This window comes from Rhinopithecus bieti, unplaced genomic scaffold, assembly GCF_001698545.2.
Source record: "Rhinopithecus bieti isolate Rb0 unplaced genomic scaffold, ASM169854v2 scaffold_28466, whole genome shotgun sequence".
Taxonomy (NCBI): Eukaryota; Metazoa; Chordata; class Mammalia; order Primates; family Cercopithecidae; genus Rhinopithecus; species Rhinopithecus bieti.
Genome location: NW_016812362.1, coordinates 95,259 through 118,356, shown reverse-complemented (window position 1 = coordinate 118,356; position 23,098 = coordinate 95,259). Strand labels below are relative to the sequence as shown.

General features: G+C 53.4%; 1 protein-coding gene and 1 long non-coding RNA gene across 2 annotated transcripts in view; one reads left to right on the top strand and one right to left on the bottom strand.

The window, feature by feature from the left end:
* Positions 1-4,032, top strand: part of LOC108544754 (uncharacterized) — an 11,372-nt gene extending 7,340 nt beyond the window's left edge. The window contains exon 3 of the long non-coding RNA XR_001889948.1: positions 3,926-4,032. This is a non-coding gene — a long non-coding RNA (uncharacterized LOC108544754). The remainder of the gene's footprint in view (positions 1-3,925) is intronic.
* The window catches only part of CAND2 (cullin associated and neddylation dissociated 2 (putative)), a 40,363-nt gene extending 17,576 nt beyond the window's left edge, over positions 1-22,787 (bottom strand). The window contains 19 exon segments of the mRNA XM_017896016.1: positions 1,521-2,025; positions 2,028-2,115; positions 2,117-2,333; positions 2,372-2,413; positions 2,416-2,482; positions 2,485-2,599; positions 2,638-2,674; positions 2,716-2,901; positions 2,904-3,081; positions 3,084-3,208; positions 3,574-3,715; positions 4,145-4,437; positions 6,185-6,327; positions 6,479-6,584; positions 9,393-9,658; positions 11,378-11,501; positions 12,240-12,394; positions 16,222-16,365; positions 22,652-22,787. Coding sequence (XP_017751505.1) covers positions 1,521-2,025; positions 2,028-2,115; positions 2,117-2,333; positions 2,372-2,413; positions 2,416-2,482; positions 2,485-2,599; positions 2,638-2,674; positions 2,716-2,901; positions 2,904-3,081; positions 3,084-3,208; positions 3,574-3,715; positions 4,145-4,437; positions 6,185-6,327; positions 6,479-6,584; positions 9,393-9,658; positions 11,378-11,501; positions 12,240-12,394; positions 16,222-16,365; positions 22,652-22,719 — 3,001 coding nt within the window. The 5' untranslated portion in view covers positions 22,720-22,787.
* Between the last annotated feature and the right edge of the window lie 311 nt (positions 22,788-23,098).

Sequence of the window (23,098 nt, the reverse complement as noted above, 5' to 3'; positions counted from 1 at the left end):
TTGCCCCCCCACCCCAACCCCAGCACACTGCAGCGAGCGGGCTAAGGTGCTTCCACTACACAGGCTTTACGTTCAGCCTCAAGGAAATGTTTACCAATTGGTGCTAAGGCATGAATGAATGGAAGTTACTGAACTCAGACTTTTAGCTTTTACCTCTTTCTCTTGCCAGCCTGACTGGCTCCCAGGAAGATTTAGGGTGGCTGATGAAGACAGGCACAAGAGAGTAAGATTAAGTGAACTGAAAACAAGAACAAGGCCAAGGACGACTGAAGGCAGGGAGGTGAGAAGGAGACTAGAAGGAAGACGTACAGGCAGCATCAGTTAGGAAGTTCCAGGAACCTACTAGAAGCAGGCCACTCATCTGGCTCTAAGCTTCCCAGCAGTTGGTGGTAAAAAGGAAATGTGACCAGGTGGCTGGTTCAACAGAATACGTGGGACAGAAACAAATAGGTGTTTAGGCAAAGCAGGGCTCCTCTGCATCTTAAGACTCTCGTCTGTCAAGGTTCTTTGTGTGATGTAATAGATAGTGTTCTCAACAATGTTCTTCCATCTACAGTCATGAGGCCAGACAACTGCTTCTTATGAACCCAGCAACCCAAGAAAGCCTTAACTGAAATCACTAACATACCTAGTAACAGCAGCAGCTCTCAACTTACTCAGTATTAATTACTGTAGGTACCACACAGCGCACCAAACACTGTACCTGCGTTCTGTCAACCAGAGCATCCACTGGTTCCGTAAGGGGCCAGCTGGCCAGCTTGAAGCCCACTGGCCTTTCATTCTGGGGACTCTCCCTTTCCTAGGAGCCCCACAACCCCACCTGCCTGCTTTCCACCTCCTGAAGCTAAGATACCTGGTGTGCCAAAACGTGACAAACTAAAACGCCTGCCCCTCCTGGTTTTTGCCCAGCCCTCCCCAAGCCTCAGGGGCATGTCAGCCTGTCCCAGTCCATACTGACATCTGCTCATAGCTCAGGCTAGCTGAAAAGAGCTGACCCTCCGCAGGTTGCAGTCTATGGCTGGAAACTGTTTTTTGCAGAAAAACTGTTTTTGTTGACCTCTGTGTGCAGCACTAAGCTACTGTCCACATCAAGGATTATGAAGTTGGCATCATGAGATTTTTGGTTGTTTTTTTTTATAGAGGCGGGGTCTCATCATGTTGCCCAGGCTGGTCTCAAACTCCTAGGCTCAAGTGATCCACCCACCTCAGCCTCCCAAAGTGCTGGGATTACAGACATGTGCCACCATGCCTAGCCAACATCATGAGATTTTTAAGTGTATTTGTGGTAGGGACCTATCAAGGACTCTGTCCCTTCTATCCCACAGTCCCATAGAAGGAAGCCTTTAAGTCTCAGGTATCACTGTGTGTTCCTCTGTAGCTTCCTTGCCTCTGTTGCATAGATACCATGATTCTTGTACCCAATGACTTGAAATAGCTCACTCTGCCCCAGCTGCTTGGATGCTCAGTGGCAAACTGCCCACCTCCGCACTGGGTTGCCTTGCCCACACCTGTGTGCCTACCTGCAGCAAGCTGCTTCCGGAAGCGGGGCAGAAGGAACGAAGGGTTCACAAGGACCAGCTTCCCAATGCACTCGGCCACCACCCCCCGGGTACCCTCCTCGGCGCCCTCACAGCGCCGGAACAGCAGGGCCCAGATGTCCTCAGCGTAGGGCTTCAGGCTGTCAGGCTGGGCGGCCCCCAGGGCCTCCCTAAGTGAGTGCAGCAGCAGGTACTGTCGTCGGGGCTCAGCCTCGATCTGCTCCAGCAGGAAGGGCAGGAAGTCGGGCAGGCTGCCAGCACCCACGCGGCCCAGTGCATAGGAGGCCGCAGCCCTCACATCCTCACTGGATGACCCCAAGGCTTCCAGGAGCACTGCCTTCAGCTCCCGCTGGGGGCCTGGCCCAGCCACCTGACCCACCTCAGCCAGCGACAGGAATTGCCCAGACCATAAATTCGAAACCCCTGTGCGTGAGAGATAAGGAGAGAGTGCAACCTGGCACTCCGTCCAGACCAGATGGTTGGCTGTGCGCTTGCCGCCTCCTTGGGACAGGCAGCTTATCGACGAGAGAGGCTGGCCCACACACCCGGGCCCAATGAGTGGAACACCTGCTTGTCAGCCAGGCCCACCATCCACAGCCTGCTCATAAACAGGAGCAGTATGAACAGGCTGCTGCATTTTGAAGCAATAGTCCACACATGGGGACGGGCGATCACACAACACCAGGCGCCAGCAGGAAGCCTCTCTAGACTGGGCCTCACCAGAACACCCAGGCATAGGCCAACAGGAGAGAACGGCAGCACCCAGCAGCTCTGAGAGCACAGGGCCACGACCTCCTACCCAACAGAGGCCCCTGGCTTGGCGCCTGGGTCACTGAGACCCGTGGCAAGGAAGTCAACAGCGCTCAGCTGGGCCCATGCATGTCACTCCCATTGACCAGGGCAGGCCAGCTCAGTCCAGTACGCCGCACGGCAGACGGTGGAGACCTGAGAGCCACTGGCTCTGGCCAGCCGGCCATCCCAAGGCTGCCAGTGTGGCCAGCATCAGCAAAGCCTTCGCTGATTCTTCCTGCAGTGAATGAGGCCAGATGGGCCCCAGGTGCCTCTTGGCTTAGGAGGGCTGTAGATTTCAAGCCCTGACAGATGGAGACAAAACCACGCCACCAAGCGTAAGGCGCCTTGACGGCCGCGGCAGTTTCCGGGTGATCATCACATTCACGCAGAGCAGCAGGAAATACCAGCGAGCGACGCAGTAATATAGGCTCCCAGCTCATCCCCAAGGCCGGTCAACCCAGGTGGCCCTACAAAAGGTGGCCCAACCCATCGCAGCCGAAATGGCCCCGCGCTCCTCTCACCTCCCTGGTCCCACGGTCAGCCCTGGCACAGGAGATCGCGGGCCAGGGTAAACCGCCAGACTCTCCTCCAACATTATCGGCTCATGGATCAATCCAGTATCCGACCCCTGTCCAGCCGGCCAGCAGGGGCCTAGCACCAACATCCCTGTAGCGACCACCTAGGTCCTTGCGGCTGCAATCTTATATGAAAAAGGGTCAGCCGCACAGGCCATCACAGGTGGCCAACAAGAGGGAGGGTGGGCAAGTGTGGGTGGAAGGCCTCAGCTGGTTCGGTGCCCAGCAGCCCCTGCAGAAAGGCCAGGGCATCCATCCGGATGGTGGAGGAGCTGGAGCGGTCGGCCAGCGAGAAGATGATGCCTGTAGGGTGAGTGCAAGGGTTATGAGGCCACCACCTCTGATGCAACGCGGCCCTCCCTGGAAGCAAGGCTGGGGTACCTACAGGTGCCTGAGCTGGACTGAAGCACCTAAACTCTTCTACAGAAGTTTCCAAGAAGTCAGCGCTGACCAGTGGCCAGGGTTGAGGGAAACATGTCCAGGGCACTCATTGGAACCAGCCTTGTTCTCACTGCCGGTAGTGGGAGGCCACTGGAGACTCTTGACCAGGGACTGAGCCTGGGACTGGGTCCCAGACTCTCTCAGAAATTGGAGGCTCAACTCAGGGGTGGGGTCTGGGTTCTGGAAGTGGCCCAGAACAGCAGATACCTGGTTGCAGTCCAGCCTACCTGATACCAGCACAGGCATGTGCTCAGCCAGGCTGCCGGGGAGGACGCCTGCCAGCTCGGTGAGGAGGCTGAAGCATCCCTGGCGCACTCTGATGCTCCGATCTTTAAGCTGCCGCTGCAGGGCCTTGACCACAAGGGGCACCTGTGGACAGGAGGGGGAAGTCAAGGTCAGGGACCACCAAAAAAACCTCCCAGGCTGCCCACTACCAGGAGGCTTTGCCAGACACATCCCCAGGGAGGATGTCGGCATCAAGGTATCTCCCAAGCACTCATCCTTCACTCTGTGCCAGGCTTTTGGTGACTGCACACAGACCCTTGGAGGGTAGGCATATTTCCCGCATCCATTTTACAGGTACAGAGAGACCAAGCAACTTGCTCAAGGTCACCCAGGCAGGTTGGCTGTCACTACCACACTCCAGAAGCCTGGCTGGCTCTCGTCCCCCACCCCGGGGACCCCTTCCCTTCCACAGCTGGATGTTCTCCCCAGGTGAGTTTCCAAGTCCAGGGACACTAACAGTGAGTGGCTGGGTGGGCAAATTGGGGGTAAAGGTGGAGGTGAAGGCACACCCACCTGTCCACGTAGCATGTGGAGGTTGCTGCCGGTCTGGGTGGGTTCCTCCATGGCCTCCAGCCATCCCTTTGGAGGCTGCGTTTGCCGCAGCAGTACGATGTAAGCGGTGAAGACATCAGCCTTGACATTCTCCTCGCGTTCTTTGAAGCGGCGGATGAGCACAGGTGCCAGGGTGCAGTGGAAATCAGGCAGCAGGTCAGGCCGCGAGCTGATCAAGGCTGCGATGCACTTGGCAGCTGCCCGGCGCACCTTCCAGCTCATGTCATCATCATCGCTGTATTCATCCTCACTCTCTAGGGCAGGAACAAGACACACGTGGAACCCTTGTCTCCCAGGACAGGTCTGCAGCTCGGGGGAGAAGGGATGGGGAGGAGAGGAAGCCGGGCACTGTGCTTCACCTTTTGCTGATCAGCTTTTATAGATACCCTATGGGGAACGTTCCCTACCTTTTAACGGGCATCTACTGTGTGCTACAGATGGGGCTAAGCATGTCAAACCCATAATCTTATTTTAGCTTCATGATGACCTTTTGAGACAGGGATTATTTCCCCATTATAGAGGTGAGGAAATTGGGGTTTAGAGAGAGGAAATGGATTGCTCCAAGTTAAGGAAATACTTGGAGTTAAACTAGAGTCCTCCCTGCCTCCAGACCCTTAATTGTCTGGACTGTACCAGGGAAAAAACAGACTTCCAAGTCGTCGTGTAGACTTGGAGAATCAATTTGGGGCACGAAACTCATCTTTTGGCATCAGGTTTCGCTATGTGATGCTTTGTTTACTGGGACTCCAGAAGGGAAAAGGGACAGAGCCTCCCTTTGGCCTCTTCTCTCGCCTGATCTCTGCCTCTCAAGGGTCCCGATTTCAAGGCTTCCAGGCAGGACTAATAAAGAGGAAATGCTGGGTTTGTGTGGCTTTCTACCCCACAATCTCCCTGAAAGTCAAGGGCTCATGCAGTCTTTACCATCACCTCAGAAGTGAAGGTAGTGCCGAGCCCCATTTTACAGATGACAAGACTAAGGCTCAGAGGGGGTGAGACTCTCAGGGCACACAGCGAGGAACAGCAGAGCTGAGATTCAGGCCCACGAGGCCCAGCCCTATCACCTGGGGAGGCACTCGGGAGGCTCAGAGGAGGAGAGTCTTGCCTGGGAGCGCCCCGAGGCACAGGCTCAGAGTCCAGCATGGCCTTGCCCATACCACTCTGTGGACCACTTGGACCTACAGGGTGGTGTCTGGGCAGCCACAGTGGGCCACAGCCACCGGGCAGCTCAGCAGCCATCCCCTCTGATGGACCACTGTCACCCCCACAGAAGGCCACCCATGAACACACATCTTTAGCTCCCTATTACTGACAAGTGTCCCACCTCCCTGGCTTGGCATTCAAGGCCCCCACATGCCTGTCCAATCTCATCTACCATCCCATCTTGTTCCAAGTACCCCATCAGGCTCTAAATCCATCGTCTCCATCTATGCCCTGCCTTCAGGCCTAGCGGCATCTCTGCCCTGGAAATCTATCTGAATGACAGACAGGACCACAGGCACAGGAGGAAAGAAGCTATCAAGTCCACCCCCATTGAGATATCTCACTCCTCTGCCAGTGCCTGCCATTCCACCATCAGGGCTTTCCTCTGCTGGGTTAAAGACATTATCTCCCGAAAGCCATTCATAAAAGGGTACACAGTGGCAGTGCAGAGGTGGGGGAGTCTGACAAACCTGGCTCCAAGGCCCAGCTATGCCAATTCCTAGTTGTGTTATCTCAGGCCACTCTCTTCTCAGTATGTGTCCTTGTCTGCAACACGGGGTAATAATATCTGTTTTTCTGGGGTTATTGTGAGGAACACAACCAGCAAATGCTCAATAAATGACAGCAATGACTACTATCATTACTGTGGTCTATGCAGTCACAGCAGGTGGGACTGGAGCTTGAGGAAGAGCTGGCATCAGGACAGGGGAATCAAATGTGACCACTGTCTTTGGCTGGAGGATCCCAGGAAGGCTGTGCTCACCTCCACCCTCCAACCCCAACGATGGGCTATCCACCAACCTTGCTCACTGAATTCACTATCCTCTGTCTCCATCTGCTCCTCATCCTCATCACTGTCGTAGTTGTAGTTGGGGTCATGTTTTATGTACTGGAGGCAGAGGCTGGTCACGTTGGGCACGTGAGGGCCCATTTCCTTGGGGCACCTGTGGGGTAGGATGAGGAATGCTTTGCTGGATCCAGTCAGGATGGGAGTAGGGGGTAGGGCCCAACGGGAGTCCTGAAATTTTACTGCTTTGAGGCCAGCATCCCCACCAACTTCCCAAAGAAGTCCCCAGGCAATCCCACCATACATACTTCCTCAAGAAGGCCTCAAAAGCCTGGAGGCAGGACTCCCGGAGCTCATCATCATCCAGGTTGCAGAAATCCTCCACCAGGGGCACCAGGCGGTCCAGGTGAGCCCCTGCAGGGCCAGGTGGGTCACTGAACCCAAGCCAGACACTCTCATGGAGTTCCCCGAGCCCGCAGCACTCAGCCTGTCCCCCCACACCTACAGCCTTGCCACACCTATAGCCCTGACCACTGCAGATTCAACTCAGAGGTTTCACAGTTCAGGGTTCTAGCCCTGACTCTGCCACCCAACTGCTATGGGACTTTGGGCAGGTCACAACATTTCTTTGACCTTAGCTGATTTTCACAACAAGGATAACAATGCCTCCTGGGCAGAGATTTTGTGAAGATAAATTATGTAAAGATAAATAGCTGGCTGGGCGCGGTGGCTCACGCCTGTAATCCCAGCACTTTGGGAGGCTGAGGCAGTCGGATCACAAGGTCAGGAGACTGAGACCACGGTGAAACCCCGTCTCTACTAAAAATACAAAAAATTAGCCAGGCGCGGTGGCGGGTGCCTATAGTCCCAGCTACTCAGGAGGCTGAGGCAGGAGAATGGTGTGAACCCAGGAGGCGGAGCTTGCAGTGAGCCGAGATTGCGCCACTGCACTCCAGCCTGGGTGACAGAGCGAGACTCCGTCTCAAAAAAAAAAAAAAAAAAAGATAAATAGCTTAGGCCAGGCGCGGTGGCTCATGCCTGTAATCCCAGCATTTTGGGAGTCCAAGGCAGGTGGATTACAAGGTCAGGAGATCGAGACCATCCTTGGCTAACATGGTGAAACCCTGTCTCTATTAAAAATACAAAGAATTAGCTGGGTGTGGTGGCACACACCTGTAGTTCCAGCTACTCAGGAGGCTGAGGCAGGAGGATTGCTTGAGCCTGGGAGGTGGAGGTTGCAGTGAGACAAGATAGCGTCATTGTACTCCAGCCTGCGGGACACAGTGAGATTCTATCTCAAAAAAATAAGTAAATAAAAATAAAAATAAATAGCTTAGGCCGGGCGTGGTGGCTCACACCTGTAAACCCAGCACTTTGGGAGGCCGAGGCAGATGGATCATCTGAGGTCAGGAGTTCGAGACCAGCTTGGCCAACATGGTGAAACTCCATCTCTACTAAAAATTCAAAAATTAGCTGCATGTGGTGGTGCGCCCCTATAATCCCAGCTATTTGGGAGACTGAGGCAGGAGAATCGCTTGAACCTGGGAGGTGGAGGTTACAGTGAGCAGAGATTGTGCCACTGCACTCCAGCCTGGGGAACAGAGCGAGACACGAGACTCAGTCTGAAAAAAAAAAAATAAAGTTAGAAAAGCTTAGTCCAAGGCTGGGCGCAGTGGCTTACCCCTGTAATCCTAGCACTTTGAGAGGCCTAGGCAGGCAGATCACGGGATCATGAGGTCAGGAGTTCAAGACCAACCTGGCCAACCAACATCGTGAAACCCCGTCTCTACTAAAAATACGAAAACTAGCCAGGTATCAGTAGCGTGCACCTGTAGTCCTAGCTACTCTGGAGGCTGAGACAGGAGAATCGCTTGAATCTGGGAGGTGGAGGTTGCGGTGAGCCGCGATTGCACCACTGCACTCCAGCCTGGGCAACAGAGTGAGACTCCGTCTCAAAAAAATAAATAAATAAGTTTAGTCTAGGTTCTGCACAAGCAATCATTCGATAGGTAGTATCTGTTATCAAAACCATTATTCATGTCCTGGCCTAATTTCCTTCACTAGGTTGTAAGTCCCTGGATATGAGAAATGGGAGGCAGGTACTGCCCTAATAGACCAGGCAAGAGGGGTTCCTGTTCCTGCCTGGTCTCTAGGTTTTAGAGCATCCCACTCATGCCCTTCTCCAGCCACATCCTTCCTCACAGTACAAGAAGAGACATGCTGACCTAGAGACCCCCAGCACTCCTAGACTCCATTCTGTCTGGGTGGGTATCTGGGGACCCCAGAGTTTCCCGCCCAACGGATCCTGACCCCTTGTCCGAGCCTGCACAGGCCTCTTTCCCGGGTCCATGCAACCAAGGATGGCTGAGGGCTGGCTGCTGTTTGGGAGAAATGGGACAGGGTGTGGCCATGTCAGCTGGGGTTGTCCCCATGTGTGCCTGCAAGGCCGCTTGCAGTGAGAGAGCCAGGGGTTAGGAGAGGCTGACCATAGGCCAATTCTATCCAAACTGTCTTGGTATAGTCAGAATTCCAAGGTGTCTGAGGATACAGTCAAACCTGACTGCAGCTTTCCATTTCTAAAAAACTAATCTATAGTGACAGAAAGCAGACCAGTGGCTGCCTGGACAAGGCAGAGAGACCTGGACTGCAAACGGACACAAGGAAGCTTTTGGGAGTGATGGAAATGTTTCACGGATATACACAAAGGTCAAAACACACTGAATTGTACACTTTAGTGCGGTTTATTGTATGCACATTAAATTGTTTCTTAAAAATTCAAACTTGGCTCACGGGCTGTTACTAAGATATCTTTGTCAAAGTGGGAGAACAGAATATTGTCTAACAGTTTAGTGGCATGACTTAAAATTGTAATTACCAGGCAGTCCCCAGGTCTCAGAAGTGGTTGATCCAACCTCCTTCTCTGAACCATCTGCACTAGGCAGGAGCTCAGGGCCCGCCCCGCACCTCTCAAGCCGTGCCCGGCCCCAACCTCTGCGTTCCAAGGGCTTCAGCCACACCAGCTAACCGAGGAAGCAGCGCGCCCCAGGCCCCACCCACCACGTCAGTCCAGGCCCCGCCCCATCCTCCCTACCAAGGAGGCGGTCCACTCTTACACCCGCGCTGCACGGCGCCCCAAGCTCCACCCCCTTATCGAGTCATTGGCTCGCCCCTAAGCTCCGCCCAACATGCCATCCCAGGCCCTGCCCCTCCCCGCCCCCTTACCGAGGCGGTGGCCGGCCTGGCGGCCGACGCTGCCCAAACATTGGATCAGGGTGCGGATGGCAGCTGGGCTGGTGGGCGCCCGTGGGCCGGGTAGCCGGTCCAGTAGGTGGTCAGCGAGTTCGACGAAGAGGTCAGTGCTGCAGGCGGCCGCCAGGTGGCCAAGCGCTCCGACCGCCCGCTTGCGCACCGCCAGGCGCGGGCTGCTCAGCTGTGGCAGCAGACAGTGCAGGAGGCTAGCGTGGAAGGCGCCCAGCGGGGCACCCAGCCTGGGGAACACGAGGTGGCATCAGGCCGGTCGCACCCCGCGGGCAGCCTGGGCCAGGCTCCGCCCCTCTCCCCATTCTCTCCCGGCCTCCTTCCCAGGATTATGGCAACTCAATGGTCCTTGCAAAAGAGGTGCCCTGCAACTGTGAGGAGGAATTATTTTAATTACTTTTGTTACATGAGAGAAAGCGGAGAGAGAAAGGTACTTCTCAGCAGTGCAAAGCCTGGCTCCCAGACCAGGGAGAAGGACCTGATGGGGGAAGCATAGGCGATCGAGTAAGGCTGTCCCTATTTCTTGTAAGTCCAGGCCTTGCCTCAATACCATCCCCCTCTGTCCATCCTCCTCGCTGAGACCAGAGCAGTATAAAATCTACTTCTCACCTGGTCACTCCTCTGCTTAACTCCTTCCATGGCTCCCTAGTGCCTTTGGAGACGCTGAGCTCTGGGCTCAAGAGGCACCACCTGAGAATAGCTTCCGCACACACAGCACAGCCCCTGCCTGCCTCAGCAGCTTCTATCCACAACTTCAAACGAGGCCCGTGCATTTTCTGTCCCATAAACATCCTGAGACCTTTTCTCACTTTACACAAACACACTGACCTCACCCTCCCTTATATCTATGCCCTACCCAACCCTCTCTCCTGGATTTCATTTGTCTATTCACCTGCTAAGTGACAGGGACTGTACTGGAAGCCAGGGTGAACAAGACAGACTGTTCCCGGGACCTGCCCTTATGGAGTGTGTGGTTGAGTGGGTGCCTCCCAGGAACCTCAAGTTCAACACGCCCCAGCTTGAATCCATCACTTTCCTCCCCACACACCTGCTCCTGGCTCCGAGTGCACCCCATCACAGCACCTCTGTCTGCCCCCGCCAATTACTAAAGGCAGAACACTAGGGGTCAGCCTCCAGTCCCCGCCTCTCTTGCCTACTCCAAGTCCTGTGGAGTCTACCTCCTGAATACAACCCGAATTGCTTTCCCTATAGTAGCCTTTTAACCAGTCCCCTGCCTGTTCAATCCCCTCCCATCTACTCTCCACTGCAGAGAGAAAGATCAGAGTGGAACACACAAATACTCACCCCCACCCCATGGCTCCTGGTCAGCCCTCCACCTCATCTCTCCATACCCACCTCTCCACATTACAGCCTGCCCCACGACCCCTGGCAGACTCTGGGACCCCAAGTCTTCCCCTGTCTCTGCCTTCCGGACTGGGGGCAGTCTCCCCTCTAGCATCCTCCTTATACCTGCCCAAACTCAGCTAAGTCCTGCCCCTCCTCGAAGGCTCAACTCTAGCAGCACCCTCTTTTAGAAGGCTCCTCGTTCCCAGCTGGGCTGGGGGCTCCTCTGAGCTCCTATCAGCCCTGTTCTTATCCTTAACTGTTGTGCTTACTCCATTCACAGTTTTATACATGTCTGTGAACTCCTCCCTAGGAACAACCAAGACTGATCTAACCGCATGTTCCGAACACTAGGCCAGCACTTGACATTTTTCTGGTTAGAGCAGGTGTTCAAGTCGTGGGAGGTTTTACTGACCATGTGACCACATCACCTCTCAGAGCCTGTAAAGTTGTGACAATTGAGTTCTCCTTTACGAGGCTGCTGGGATGATTAAGGAGCCCCGAGCACAGGGCTTGGTGTGCAGTAGGTGCTAGCTCTGTGATTTGAGTCCCTTCCTGTCCCCTTTTACCCACTCTTCCTCAATACCCAGGGTGGCCTCCCACACCTGCTCAGCATGTCAGAGAGGATGTCCAGGGCTTCCAGCTGCACGGCCACATCCTCCTGCTGGGCAATGGCACTGGTGAGCTGGCCCGTGATCTTCCGGCACACGTTGGTGGCCAGCCCGGAGCCTGCACAGGGAACAAGGTGGGCACAGTGAGGCCCTGGCCTGGGGGAAAGGCAGCCTTTACCACTGGTCTGCCTCTGCTCTGGCTGTGTTCCTGAGCCCAGATCCCCGGGAATCTTGCCAGGGCTCCAGAGGTCCCAGGTTTGACCCAGAGTCTGGCCAAAGTAAAGGAGACAGCTAGGGGAGCTGCAGAGCCAATGGCCGAACTGCTGGGTGGCACTCACACACCCAAGCCCTTCTTCCTTTTCCCCATTCCTCTAGGGAGGCAGGGAAAGTTAAACACTTCCTTTCCTGCCTCCCTTGCTGCTGGGAGTGGCTGGGTGATCCAGCTCTTGCCAGTGAGATATAAGTGGAAGTCGTCTGGGGGCTTCTGGGAAAACGTCTGCTTTCCCTATAAAGGGAGGGGACATGGGGCAAGACCTGAACCCTGTCAATATTGAGCTACTAAATGAATTGCTACAAAAATGGTGTGGCTGATTCCTCCAGGATTGCCATGTGAGGAAAAACCACCCCTGATTTCTTTAAACTGCTGTTGGTTAGATTTCATCACTTGAGCTAAAAGCATTCCTGACTGACACAGAACCATGAACTTAAACAGAGCTGGGCCTGAATTCTTTGCCCTGCTTACCAGCTGAGTGACCTCAGGTATGTCTCTTCAACTCTCTGTGCCTCAATGTTTTTTTGTTTTTTACCATTAACTAGGACAAATACTAACAGTACCTAGTCCTGGGGACCTGGGTACCTGTGGCTGCAGGGGGGAGCTCCGAGAGGACGGTCTTGAGGCCAATGCCGGCGATGTCTCGCAGCTGCTCCTTGTCTGACCGCATGTTGGCGCACAGGGTGTCCACGATGGTCTCCACCTGGTACTCCTTCACTTTGCCCACCAGAGGACCCAGGCTGAGCAGGGAGTGGGAAGGTGAGTCCAAGGTCCCAAGGTTCAGCCTGAGTCAGGCTGCCCCTTTATGTCCCTTCATGCTCCTGGGACCACATGTGCTGAGGAAAAGGCCTCAGATCACCAGGGGAGCCCGTTTGGCCAGAAAGAGGTACTCTCTGGCTATGCCAAAATTGTTCCTGGCACCTCCCAAACCTACATTTCTTCTTGTTTTACATCTCAGGAAATGCCCAAATAGTGTCCCAGAACAAGGGTGGTCAAACTTGAGTGTGCATCTGAATCCCCTGGAGGGCTTGTTAAAACAGATTGCTGGGCCCCAGCCCTAGAGTTTCAGAGTCAGGAGGGCTTTCTCGGTGGGGCCTAACAGGGTGCATTTCTAGCAAGCTCCCAGTTGAGGCTGATAGTGTAGGTGGTCCAGGGAGCACACTTGGAGAACCTCTGCCTTAGAGGCTTGCTTCTGAAAGTTTGGTGGTGGTTTAGCATTGGCAACACCACTCGGAAGCTTGTTCAGGATGTGGAATCTCAGGCCGTATAGATCCACTGAGCTAGGATCTGTAGCGCCACAAGGTCCCCAGGTGATTCCAATGCACAGGAAAGTGTAAAGACAGCTGCACTAGATGCCCGGGTTCTCAGTCTTAGTTGCCATCACCTGGGCCTCTGAAAAATGCCCTCAGAGAGTCTGAGTTAATTGGTTTCACGTGCGGCCTGGAGGAGGGCGGGCTTTTAAAATTCCCCAGGTGATTCTAACATGCAGTAGAGGTTGACAACCTCTGCCCTACCTGAGTAGTTCTCAGATATTGGTTGCATCAGAATGCAGATTCCAGGGTGCTATAGTCTCATCCTCTGCCCCAGCTCCCTCCCTGCTCCATCCCCTGAATCTGAATCCCTGGGCAGGGAATACAGAGTTTCAACAAGGGCTTCAGGTGACTGCAGTGCACAATGGTTTTCTTTTTTCTTGATTTTTTTTTTTTTGAGATGAGGTCTTGCTCTGTTGCCCAGGGTGGAATACAATGGCGTGATCATAGCCCATGGCAGCCTCGAACTCCTGGGCTCAAGCAATCCTCCTACATAGATGAGATTACATATTCAAGCCACCACGCTTGGCTAATTTCTTTTTTTAGTGTCTCGCTATGTTGCCCAGGCTGGTCTTAAACTGTTGGGCTCAAGTGATCCTCTTGCCTCAGCCTCCAGAATAGCTAGGACTACAGGCATGCGCACCATGCTTTTCAAACCTTGGCTCTCTCAGCTTCCTTCTCCATAGCTCCTCTATCCACATAATGATGGAATCCTCCAACCTACCTCCTATAGCACTGGTTCCCACTAGGAGTAATACCGCCTTGGCAATTTATGGGTGTCCTTGGTCATCATAACTATTGAGTTAGTACTTCTGGCCTTTAAGGGAGTGGGGAGCAGGAACCACAGAAAGACAACAATGCAAAACAAAGCGTTGCCCATGCCCCGCAAGAGATTCTAACATCCCAGTGGGCATTTGTATAGGCAAAAGGCCTTTAATTATCTGAGTCTAACATTTCAGTTTATACATAGACACAAAATATTTTTACATTCTTTTAATATACCGCATTCTAGATTTTCTAAGAATGCAATTTTCAGGTAAATAGAAGGAAAAGTATACTTTGTTTTCTGGGAAACTTTATTGGGAGATGGTCACTCACTTTAGAAAATCCTGGCTGGGCGCGGTGGCTCACGCCTGTAATCCCACCACTTTGGGAGGCCAAGGCAGGCAGATCACTTGAGGTCAGGAGTTCAAGACCAGCCTGGCCAACATGGTGAAACCCCCGCATCTACTAAAAATACAAAAATTAGCCAGGCGTGGTAGTGTGTGCCTGTAATGCCAGCTACTCAGGAGGCTGAGACATGGGAATTGCTTGAACCTGGGAAGAGAAGGTCACAGTGTCCTGAGATTGTGCCATTGTACTCCAGCCTGAGTGACAAAGTGAGACTCTGTCTCAAAAAAAAAAAAAAAAAAAAAAAAAAAAGAGAAAATCTTGCCACTAAGAGCAGTGCCTCCAATTCTGAAACCTAAGTCCCAACACCCCCTGTCTGTATCTGGTATCTGTACTCATGATGAGTACTCATGATGAGTTTACATGCAGGTGCAGGCTTCTCGTGACTTCATCACTTCTACCATCACAGTGCCCCAGCACGCATACACGGAAACACACACTACTTTACTATAAGCTACATTCCTTCTAGTTTGCCTTTATGGTTAAGGTTAGGGCATTATGTGTAGCCGTAGGTTTTATAATGTACGAATTTCATTTCCTAATAGGAAAACAGTATTACAAATGATTTGTTATAAAAAGGTATTGGTTCTGCTGGTGGGAAACCACACTCCATCCTAAGTCTACTCCATGACCAGAAAGACACTCCCAACTCATAAACTTGTCCATGTCACCTTCCTACAGAAAACCCTTTACTGAATTCCCTCTGCTCTTGGGATCACGTTGCAATTCTTTAACATCTTCTGGGGAAACTCAAGACTAAGGTACCATTCAACAAGAGCTGCTCAGCAGGTCCCCTCTGCGAGGCTGTACCCCAAAGGGACAAGGGTCCCCAGAATGCTCCCACACCAGGTAGGGCCCCTTCTCCTGCTCCACCGGGGCAATTCTTTAACATGCCCCAGAAGAATGCCTGGACCCAGCTCACAGACAGTGGTTTGAAGAGACAGCGCCCAATTCTCTCACCCTGTTGATCCTTGATCCCTGGCATTCTATTTAAAATTACTCAGGTGATGCTAACCTGCAGTCAAGGTTGACAACCTCTGCCCTACACGAGTGGTTCTCAGGTGTGGGTGTGAGAATGACCCTACCACCCAAGCATCCCCACGTGCTCTGCACATGCCCTTGTCTTGTTTTTTTCTACTCTGGAGATAAGTTGCCAACATCTCAGGATCACAGCCTCACAGTGATCTAAGGCTGGGGCTTTTAGGGCCTCTCCCAATCCCGTGTGCCCTAAGCCTTTTTTGTTTTTTATTTTTGAGATGGAGTTTTTGCTCTTGTTGCCCAGGCTGGAGTGCAATGACACAATCTCGACTCACTGCAATCTCTGCCTCCTGAGTTCAAGCGATTCTCCTTACTCAGCCTCCCAAGTAGCTGGGATTACAGGCATGCGCCACCATGCCCAGCAAATTTTTTAAAAAATTATTATTTAGTAGAGACAGGGTTTCACCATGTTGGTCAGGCTGGTCTCGAACTCCTGACCTCAGGTGAGCCACCCACCTTGGCCTCTCAAAGTGCTGGGATTACAGGCATGAGCCACCGTGCCCAGCCTTTAAGCCTTTACCACCTTGATGTGTATCAGCTTGACCTTCCCAGCATTTACATCTGTCTGAGGGCTTTCTCTGGCTGGAGGTGGCAGAAAGTGGACAACCCTGTCCCACCCCAGAAGCAGCCCTTAACCAATGACTACCAGGGAGCTGGTGGACTAATACCCCAGCTCCCTCATCCTTTAAGTGGGAAAAGTCCAAGGGGCATGTCCTATACTGTGTCCCGGAGGTCCCCATGGGGTTAAGTTCATCGGGCCCACTGTGGTCACTTGCTTTGTACCGTACCCTTGATTGGTCCTCTTCCCTCTCCTGCCTCACTTCCCTACTCCTCCACCATGTTTCCTGGGATCACCTCCCAAATAAACGTAGATTTGAATCCTTGTCTCAGCATCTTCTTCTGGGGAAACTCAAGACTAAGGTACCATTCAACAAGAGCTGCTCAGCAGGTCCCCTCTGCGAGGTTGTACCCCAAAGGGACAGGGGTCCCCAGAATGCTCCCACACCAGGTAGGGCCCCTTCTCCTGCTCCACCAAGGCTGACACTCACCACTTGACAGCCAGGTTTTGCACCTCACCATTCTTGTCCTCCAGGAGCCGGAGCAGCATCTTCACCACCTTGCGCTCGCTGTCCTCGTCCAGCTGAATGGAGTCCTTCTGCAACTCTGACATCAGGTCGCTGGTGGCCATGAACCTGTGCAGGGAGGGCAGAGGAGGACTACTGAGCAGCTCCTGGGCCCTGGTGGATTTGGGCAGTACCTCAGGGTTCCCCTAGAAGTAGACCTTAATACAAAGATTCGAGGTCAAATGCAGTCCTGTGTCACATGATGATGTTTTGGTAAATGAGAGGCAACATATATGATGGTTGTCCCGTAAGATTATAGTGAGGCTGCCGTATATAGGCACGCCATTTTAATCTTTTCTACCTTATTTTTACTGTACCTTTTCTATGTTTAGACACACAGATACCACTCTGTTACAACTGCCTACAGTACTCAATACAGGTGCGTAGCCTGGGAGCAACAGGCCGCACCATATAGCCTGGGGGTGTAGTAGGCTCTACCATCTAGGCTGTGTAAGCACACTCTATGAGGTTCACACAAGGACAAAACCGCCTAACGATGCACTTCTCAGAATGTCTCCCTGTCGTTAAGTGCCACATGACAGTGGATTATTTGGGCAGTGGGTATGGTTGGGCTACAAGGAGACCCACATGTGTGACACCAACTGCCACATGGTGGCAGACTAGCAATGGCCCAGCATGCTGGCTAAATGCATAATGCTTCAGGGTCGGTGGCTCCTGACCATTTATGCAGTGTGAACTTGGGCAAGTCATTTCACCTCTCCAAGCCTTAGCTTACCTGTCTGAAAACGGGGATGAGACTAGTATCTGCCTCATGGGGTTTTAAGTGCATATGGTGAGCGCTCAGTAAATGGCACTGCCATTATTATAATGACATCATCCACATCCCACAACAGCTGACAAAGGGATGCCAGAAGGTTGTTGTGTTTTGGTTTTTGAGATGAAGTCTTGCTCTGTTGCCCAGGCTAGAGTGCAGTGGCGCAATCTCGGCTCACTGCAAGCTCCGCCTCCCAGGTTTATGCCATTCTCCTGCCTCAGCCTCCTGAGTAGCTGGGACTACTGGCACCTGCCACCATGCCCGGCTAATTTTTTGTATTTTTAGTAGAGATGGGGTTTCACCATGTTAGCCAGGATGGTCTTGATCTCCTGACATCGTGATCCGCCCACCTTGGCCTCCCAAAGTTCTGCGATTACAGGCGTGAGCCACCGCGCCCGGCCAAGGGATGCCAGAAGGTTGAACAGATACCTTGTGTCCAACTCAGAGCTAGAGGCCTACCAAACAGATGGAGGAAGGCGAGCCCTGTCCACTCCCACCTCAGAGAACTGGCTCAGTCCCTGCCCTTAGAGCAGTGGATCTCCAGCTATAGTCAGCATCAGAATCACCAGCAGGGCTTATTAAACAATACTAGGCCCCATTCCCAGAGTTTCTGAATCAGCAGGTCTGAGTTGGGGCCCAGGAATCCGCATTTCTAACAAATTCCTGGATGAGGCTGAGGGTCAGGGACCACCGTTTGAAAACCACTGCCCTACACCATGCTGATGGGCATGGGCATATTTTGGAAACCAGCACCAATAGCTGACTGGCTCACTGACCTAGGGTGGGCATCAGAGGCAAGGGCTACCCACCCAGAAAAATCAGGCTTTTGGTGTCAGGCCCCACAAATCCTGATGCCGTTCCACGCATTTGAAACTGCAGTGGGAGTCTAAGCTGGAAGCCATGGAAAGTTGAGGCTGGGGCCATTATTAGGCACCATTCCTGCCAAAATTAAGAGGGTAGGAGCAGAGGTCTGAAACTAGTAGCCCTCAGCTATGTCCAGCTTGCAAACGTGTTTTCAAAAATTTAAATTACTTGTCAACATTTGAACACTGGGAGAGTTCACATAAAAATACTGACTTTGGCTTGGCATGGTGGCTCACACCTGTAATCCCAGCACTTTAGGAGGCTGAGGCATGTGGATCACCTGAGGTCAAAAGTTCTAGATCAGCCTGGCCAATATCGTGAAACCCTGTCTCTATTAAAAATACAAAAATTAGCCGAGCATGGCGGTGAGCACCTGTAATCCTAGCTACTGGGAAGGCTGAGGCAGGTGAATCACTTGAACTTGGGAGGCGAAGGTTGCAGTGAGCTGAGATCGCACCACTGCACTCCAGCCTGGGTGACAGTGCGAGAGACTGTCTCAAAATAAAATAAAATGCTGACTTCCAGGCTAGGCACAGCAGCTCATGCCTGTAAAATCCCAGCACTTTGGGAGGCCAAGGTCGGTGGATCACTTAAGGTCAGGAATTTGAGACCAGCCTGGCCAACATGGGGAAACCCTATCTCTACTAAAAATAGGAAAATTAGCCAGGTGTGGTGGTGCACGCCTGTAGTCCCAGCTACTTGGGAGGCTGAGGCAGGAGAATCACTCGAACCTGGGAGGCAGAGATTGCAGTGAGCCAAGATCGTGCCACAGCACTCCAGCCTGGGTGACAGAGTGAGACTCCAACAAACAAACAAACAAAAAACCTGACTTCCAGATTATCTTGAAAACATAGTATTTGAGTACAACGGGGCCTACAATCCCTGGTGACAATACCTGACTATAGTCAGGTTGTGGTTGCCCTCTCCCCAGTTTACCTGGTCCCCACTAGGGCCACTTCACCCACTGACTGGCTCCTGCAGGCACGTGAGCGGAGTCTCAGAAGAAAACAGGACAGAGCAGCGAGGAGATACCATGAGGCTGCCTCGGAGAGAGCCTCCAGCTTTTGCTGGCCCTGCTGGGCCACTCCGCTGCCCCACACTGGCCCTGCTTTCCAGCATGGTTGAGCAAATCAACCAAGAGCCCTGACCCCAGCCTCCTGTGGCAAAAACTATCACAGCTGGGATTCTGGCTCTCATCTGTGCAGACTCAGACCTGCTCCTGGATGTCACCGCAGCCCACAGTGCTCTGTTACCAGGGGTGGACTGGTCGATGTCCTATTTATTTTTAACAGGTAGATTAGCCACCAGTTGCTAGGAGAGAGAAGGAGGATGGGCTGGCAGCACGGGCAGGATGGCAGGACTGTGCCCACCTCTGGGCAAAGGTAAAGTGAAGGAGGAGGTTTGGATTTGAGCCAGGCCAAGGCCTGAGGTGGGCACATGCACCCCCATGTCTGCTCAGCTGAGGGGACATTCTGAGATGGCATGCAGGGTCTCCAAGTTGTGTTTCTGCTGCAGTCCATGGGGGCCCAGCTCAGCCTGGCAACCCAGGTGATGTGCCTCTTTGCCCAAGATAGGCCTCCTGCCCCCGCTCCTCTTCTCCACTTGTTCAGCTCCTCCTATTCAGCCATCAAGAGCCCAGCTCAAATGTCCCAGCTCAGGGATGACTGACCACCCTGCCCTACCCCCACATTCACAGCCCCTAAACACAATGTTCTGACAGGATCCTTTCAGAGCACTCTGCATCCCTCCTTTATAGCACTTTTCACACTGCAATACAAGTCTGGCCACCAGAGCATCTTCTCCATTGGACTGTACACTCACTGAGGGCAGAGGCCCATCAGGTTTATCTCTGGGACTCCAGGCTCAACAAAGAACAGGTCTGCAGGGGGCTTTGTCGGGGAGGGTGAGGGCAGGAGGAGAGGTAGTAAGAGAGCTAGCCCTTAACAGAATTTACAGCCAGATAGCCCGAACTCAGAAACCAACTCTTCTGAAGCACGCCTCAGCGTTTCAGACACCCCTGGTTCCTGCAGACACTAGCTCTCAGAGAAAGCAAGCCATATTTTATACGTGTTATGTGTGCAGGGATGGGAGAGGGAAGGAAAAGTATATAATTTGGTGGATAAGAGCTTGAGCACCGAAGTTTGGCTTTAAGTGAGTGTACTGGTCTTGCCATTTATCAATTAGGTGACATTGGGCAACTACCTCCTTTTCTCTGGGCCTCATATTTTCTATATACAAAATGGGAACTTTTCTTTGCCCTACCTCATAGTATCCTTGGGAGGTTTCAATAGGACAACCAGCTCTTAGCATGAGGTAGTAAGAAAACTAGGCTCAGGGAGGCTGCACAAACTGCCTAAGGTAACAGCAAACTGGGCAGAAAACCAGCCCACCACACGTCTCCTGGCTTCTCAATCACTACTACTGTGTTTTCAAGAATAAGACCCGCAAGTGTACTCATTTTGACTGTTGGAGCCTCTGTGGTAAAGGGGCACCTCCTGCCCATAAAGCCAGGGCCCAGGAAGAACAGGAATCAAAGTCTCCTCCACCCAACCTGGGACCCTCATTTGCAGTCACTGCCCCCCTCCAGGAACCAGAGGACATAGTCTCAGTTTCATTACAGAGAAACCCTAGAGGCAACTCAGCTGAAACCCTTGGCCACACGGGTGCCTGGACAGCTGGTCTGCAGGACCCAGCACCCTGGTATTCGGACTTTAAAAATAGACACCATTCTCACATGCTTGGGGTGGTTTTAAGTGTTCTCCAGGTCACTGGCAGAGACAGGCTGAAAGGACTTCTCGGGCTCTAGCTGGCAGGGCCAACTCCCTCTCCCAGAGACTGGACCTGAGGCCTGAGACAGTAGCACAAATCCCCTAGGCCACTAGCCAGCTATGTGACCTTGGGCAAGTCACTGCACTCCTCCAAGCCTCCGGAAAACAGGAAGAACAATCACTACCACCCATGGGTGGACTGAGATTACATGTGGAGTGCACAGTAGGGAGCCTGGGACCCAGTGAACATTCACTAAGTACCTACTGTATACCCAGCACAGGTGCTGGGGCACTAAGAGAAAGTGCATAGTCCCAGTGGCCCAGGAGCTCAGGGTCTCCCAGGGCTGAAGTGATCTAGCAGAAACATGAGGGGAGGCATGATGGGAGCTGAGGAGAGGTGCCTAATCTTGCCTGGGGTCAAGAGGCATCCCAGAAAATTATAGGAGCTGTCAGATGAAGGGAGGAGGTCAAGGGAGAGCAAAGAATCCCCCTAGTGAAGGTTTAGAGAGGGGACAGGGCATGGCAGATTTTGAATGTGCACAGAATCATAGCAGTGTCCATTTATTAAGCACTGACCCCGTGCCTGCCATGAACCTGAGCATTTCACATGTACTATCTTTTTCATCCTTACCCCAATCCTCAGAGATGGGTTCCGTTACCCCCGTTTTATAGAAACAAAAGCACAGGGAAACTCATGGGGGTTAAGTTACTTGTCCTTGGTCACACAGCCAGTGAGTGATGGCAGCTGGGATCTGAAGCCAAGACCTTGGATCCCAGGCTCTATTCATGTGGGGGACTCTTGAGGGGTACTGAGGAATGGGCTGCAGGAGAAGAGTAGGAGTCAGACTACCAGAGCAGGTCTCAGTCTCCTAACCTGTCAGGGGGCTGGAATCAGAGGGCCTCACTAAGATCTTGGCATCTGTATTAGACTGGCCTGGATTTGGACTAAGTCTCCCACTTCCTGGCTTTGTGACTGAACCTACACCCTTCATGCCTCTGAGACTCAGTTTCCCTATCTCTAAAATGGGAACAAAGTGAAAAAGTGTTCACTGAGTCTCCAAGGTCTTCTTTCAGCTGGAGGGGCCAGAACTGGCCATGAGACCACTGGCCAATCCCTTTTCCTCCCTGGGCCTCAGTTTCCCCGGAGAATGCAGGTGGAAACTCATTGGACCAGATGTTTCCACCATTCTTTTCAGCCCTATTCCTGTAGTTCTGTGATGCTGTGAGAGGGGGAAAGACGGAAAAAGGGAGTGGGGAAGCGGAGTGGCACACAAAACCTAGAAGGTCCCACCCCAGCCATCACCTACCTGTGACTGGAAAGCCAGACTCAGCCCAGCCCCCTCCTTGAGGCTGGGTCTGAACAATCCCCAGGAGGGGAGGGAGAGTGGGAGGGAGGGGTCCGGGTGATGTTGAGAAGCGGGCATCACTGACGGTGCCAGTGAGAAAGTCAGCAGGGGATAGCGGTCCCGGGAAGGGTCCGGTTTCAATGCGGAGGAGAGGGAGGTGCTGGGGTCCCCAGAGAGAGGCGGAGGGCTTCACTGTGGACTTGCTGAAGGTGGCGGGGGATGGGGGCGCTGGGGCATCAGTTGCAGGGGAAGAAGGGGGCCGGACATACAGAGGGAGGAGAGGCCGAGGCAGGGTACAGAGGGGCGGAGCTGGGGCTCTGATGGGGGATGAGAGGCAGGGCTGAAGCCTGCACGGTGGGAGACGAAGCAGGCACTGGAGTCGCGGAGGGGCAGGACCGCCACTAGGGGAGAACGGCCGGAGCTTCAGTGGGGACCACGAGGCAGGAGTGGGTCTGTGGGGAGGGGGCGCAGCTTAATGCAGGGAGAAGAGAGAAGAGGCAGGGGCTGCATGGTCATGGGGATGGGCTGGCACTTCGGGAGGGGAAGAAGGCCCCCAGCTTCACAGCGGGAAGGAGAGGCGGGGGACCAGAGGCGGGGTGCACCTGAAGTCCTTGTCGCTGGATGTCATCTTCTCCAGGAGGCTGGAGATGTGGAAGGCGGCGGTGCTCATGGTGGCTGCGCGCCGCGGGGCTGGCCGGCGGGAGGGAATATGGCGGCGCGGGCGCCCCCTCCCTCGCCAGCTGCGCGGGCTGTGCTCACCAGACAGAAATAGCAGCTCCCGCCCCGCCCCGCCCCGTGCTCACGCCTTGGCCATGGCGGCTGCGGGAGGCGGGCGGGCCTGGGCCTGACTCGGTGGTCTTGGCCCCGGCCCCAGCCCCTGCCCAGCTGACAGTGCAGCGCCGGCTTGCACATCCCCCAGAGATGGGGAGCTCACTACCTGGCCACCACCTCGTTGTTATTCCCCTAAGTGCCAGCTCTGTCTTGCGGCAAGGACATGATATCAGAGAGTCCCAGGTTCGAATCCCAGTTCTGCCTCTTCTGCTGTGTAG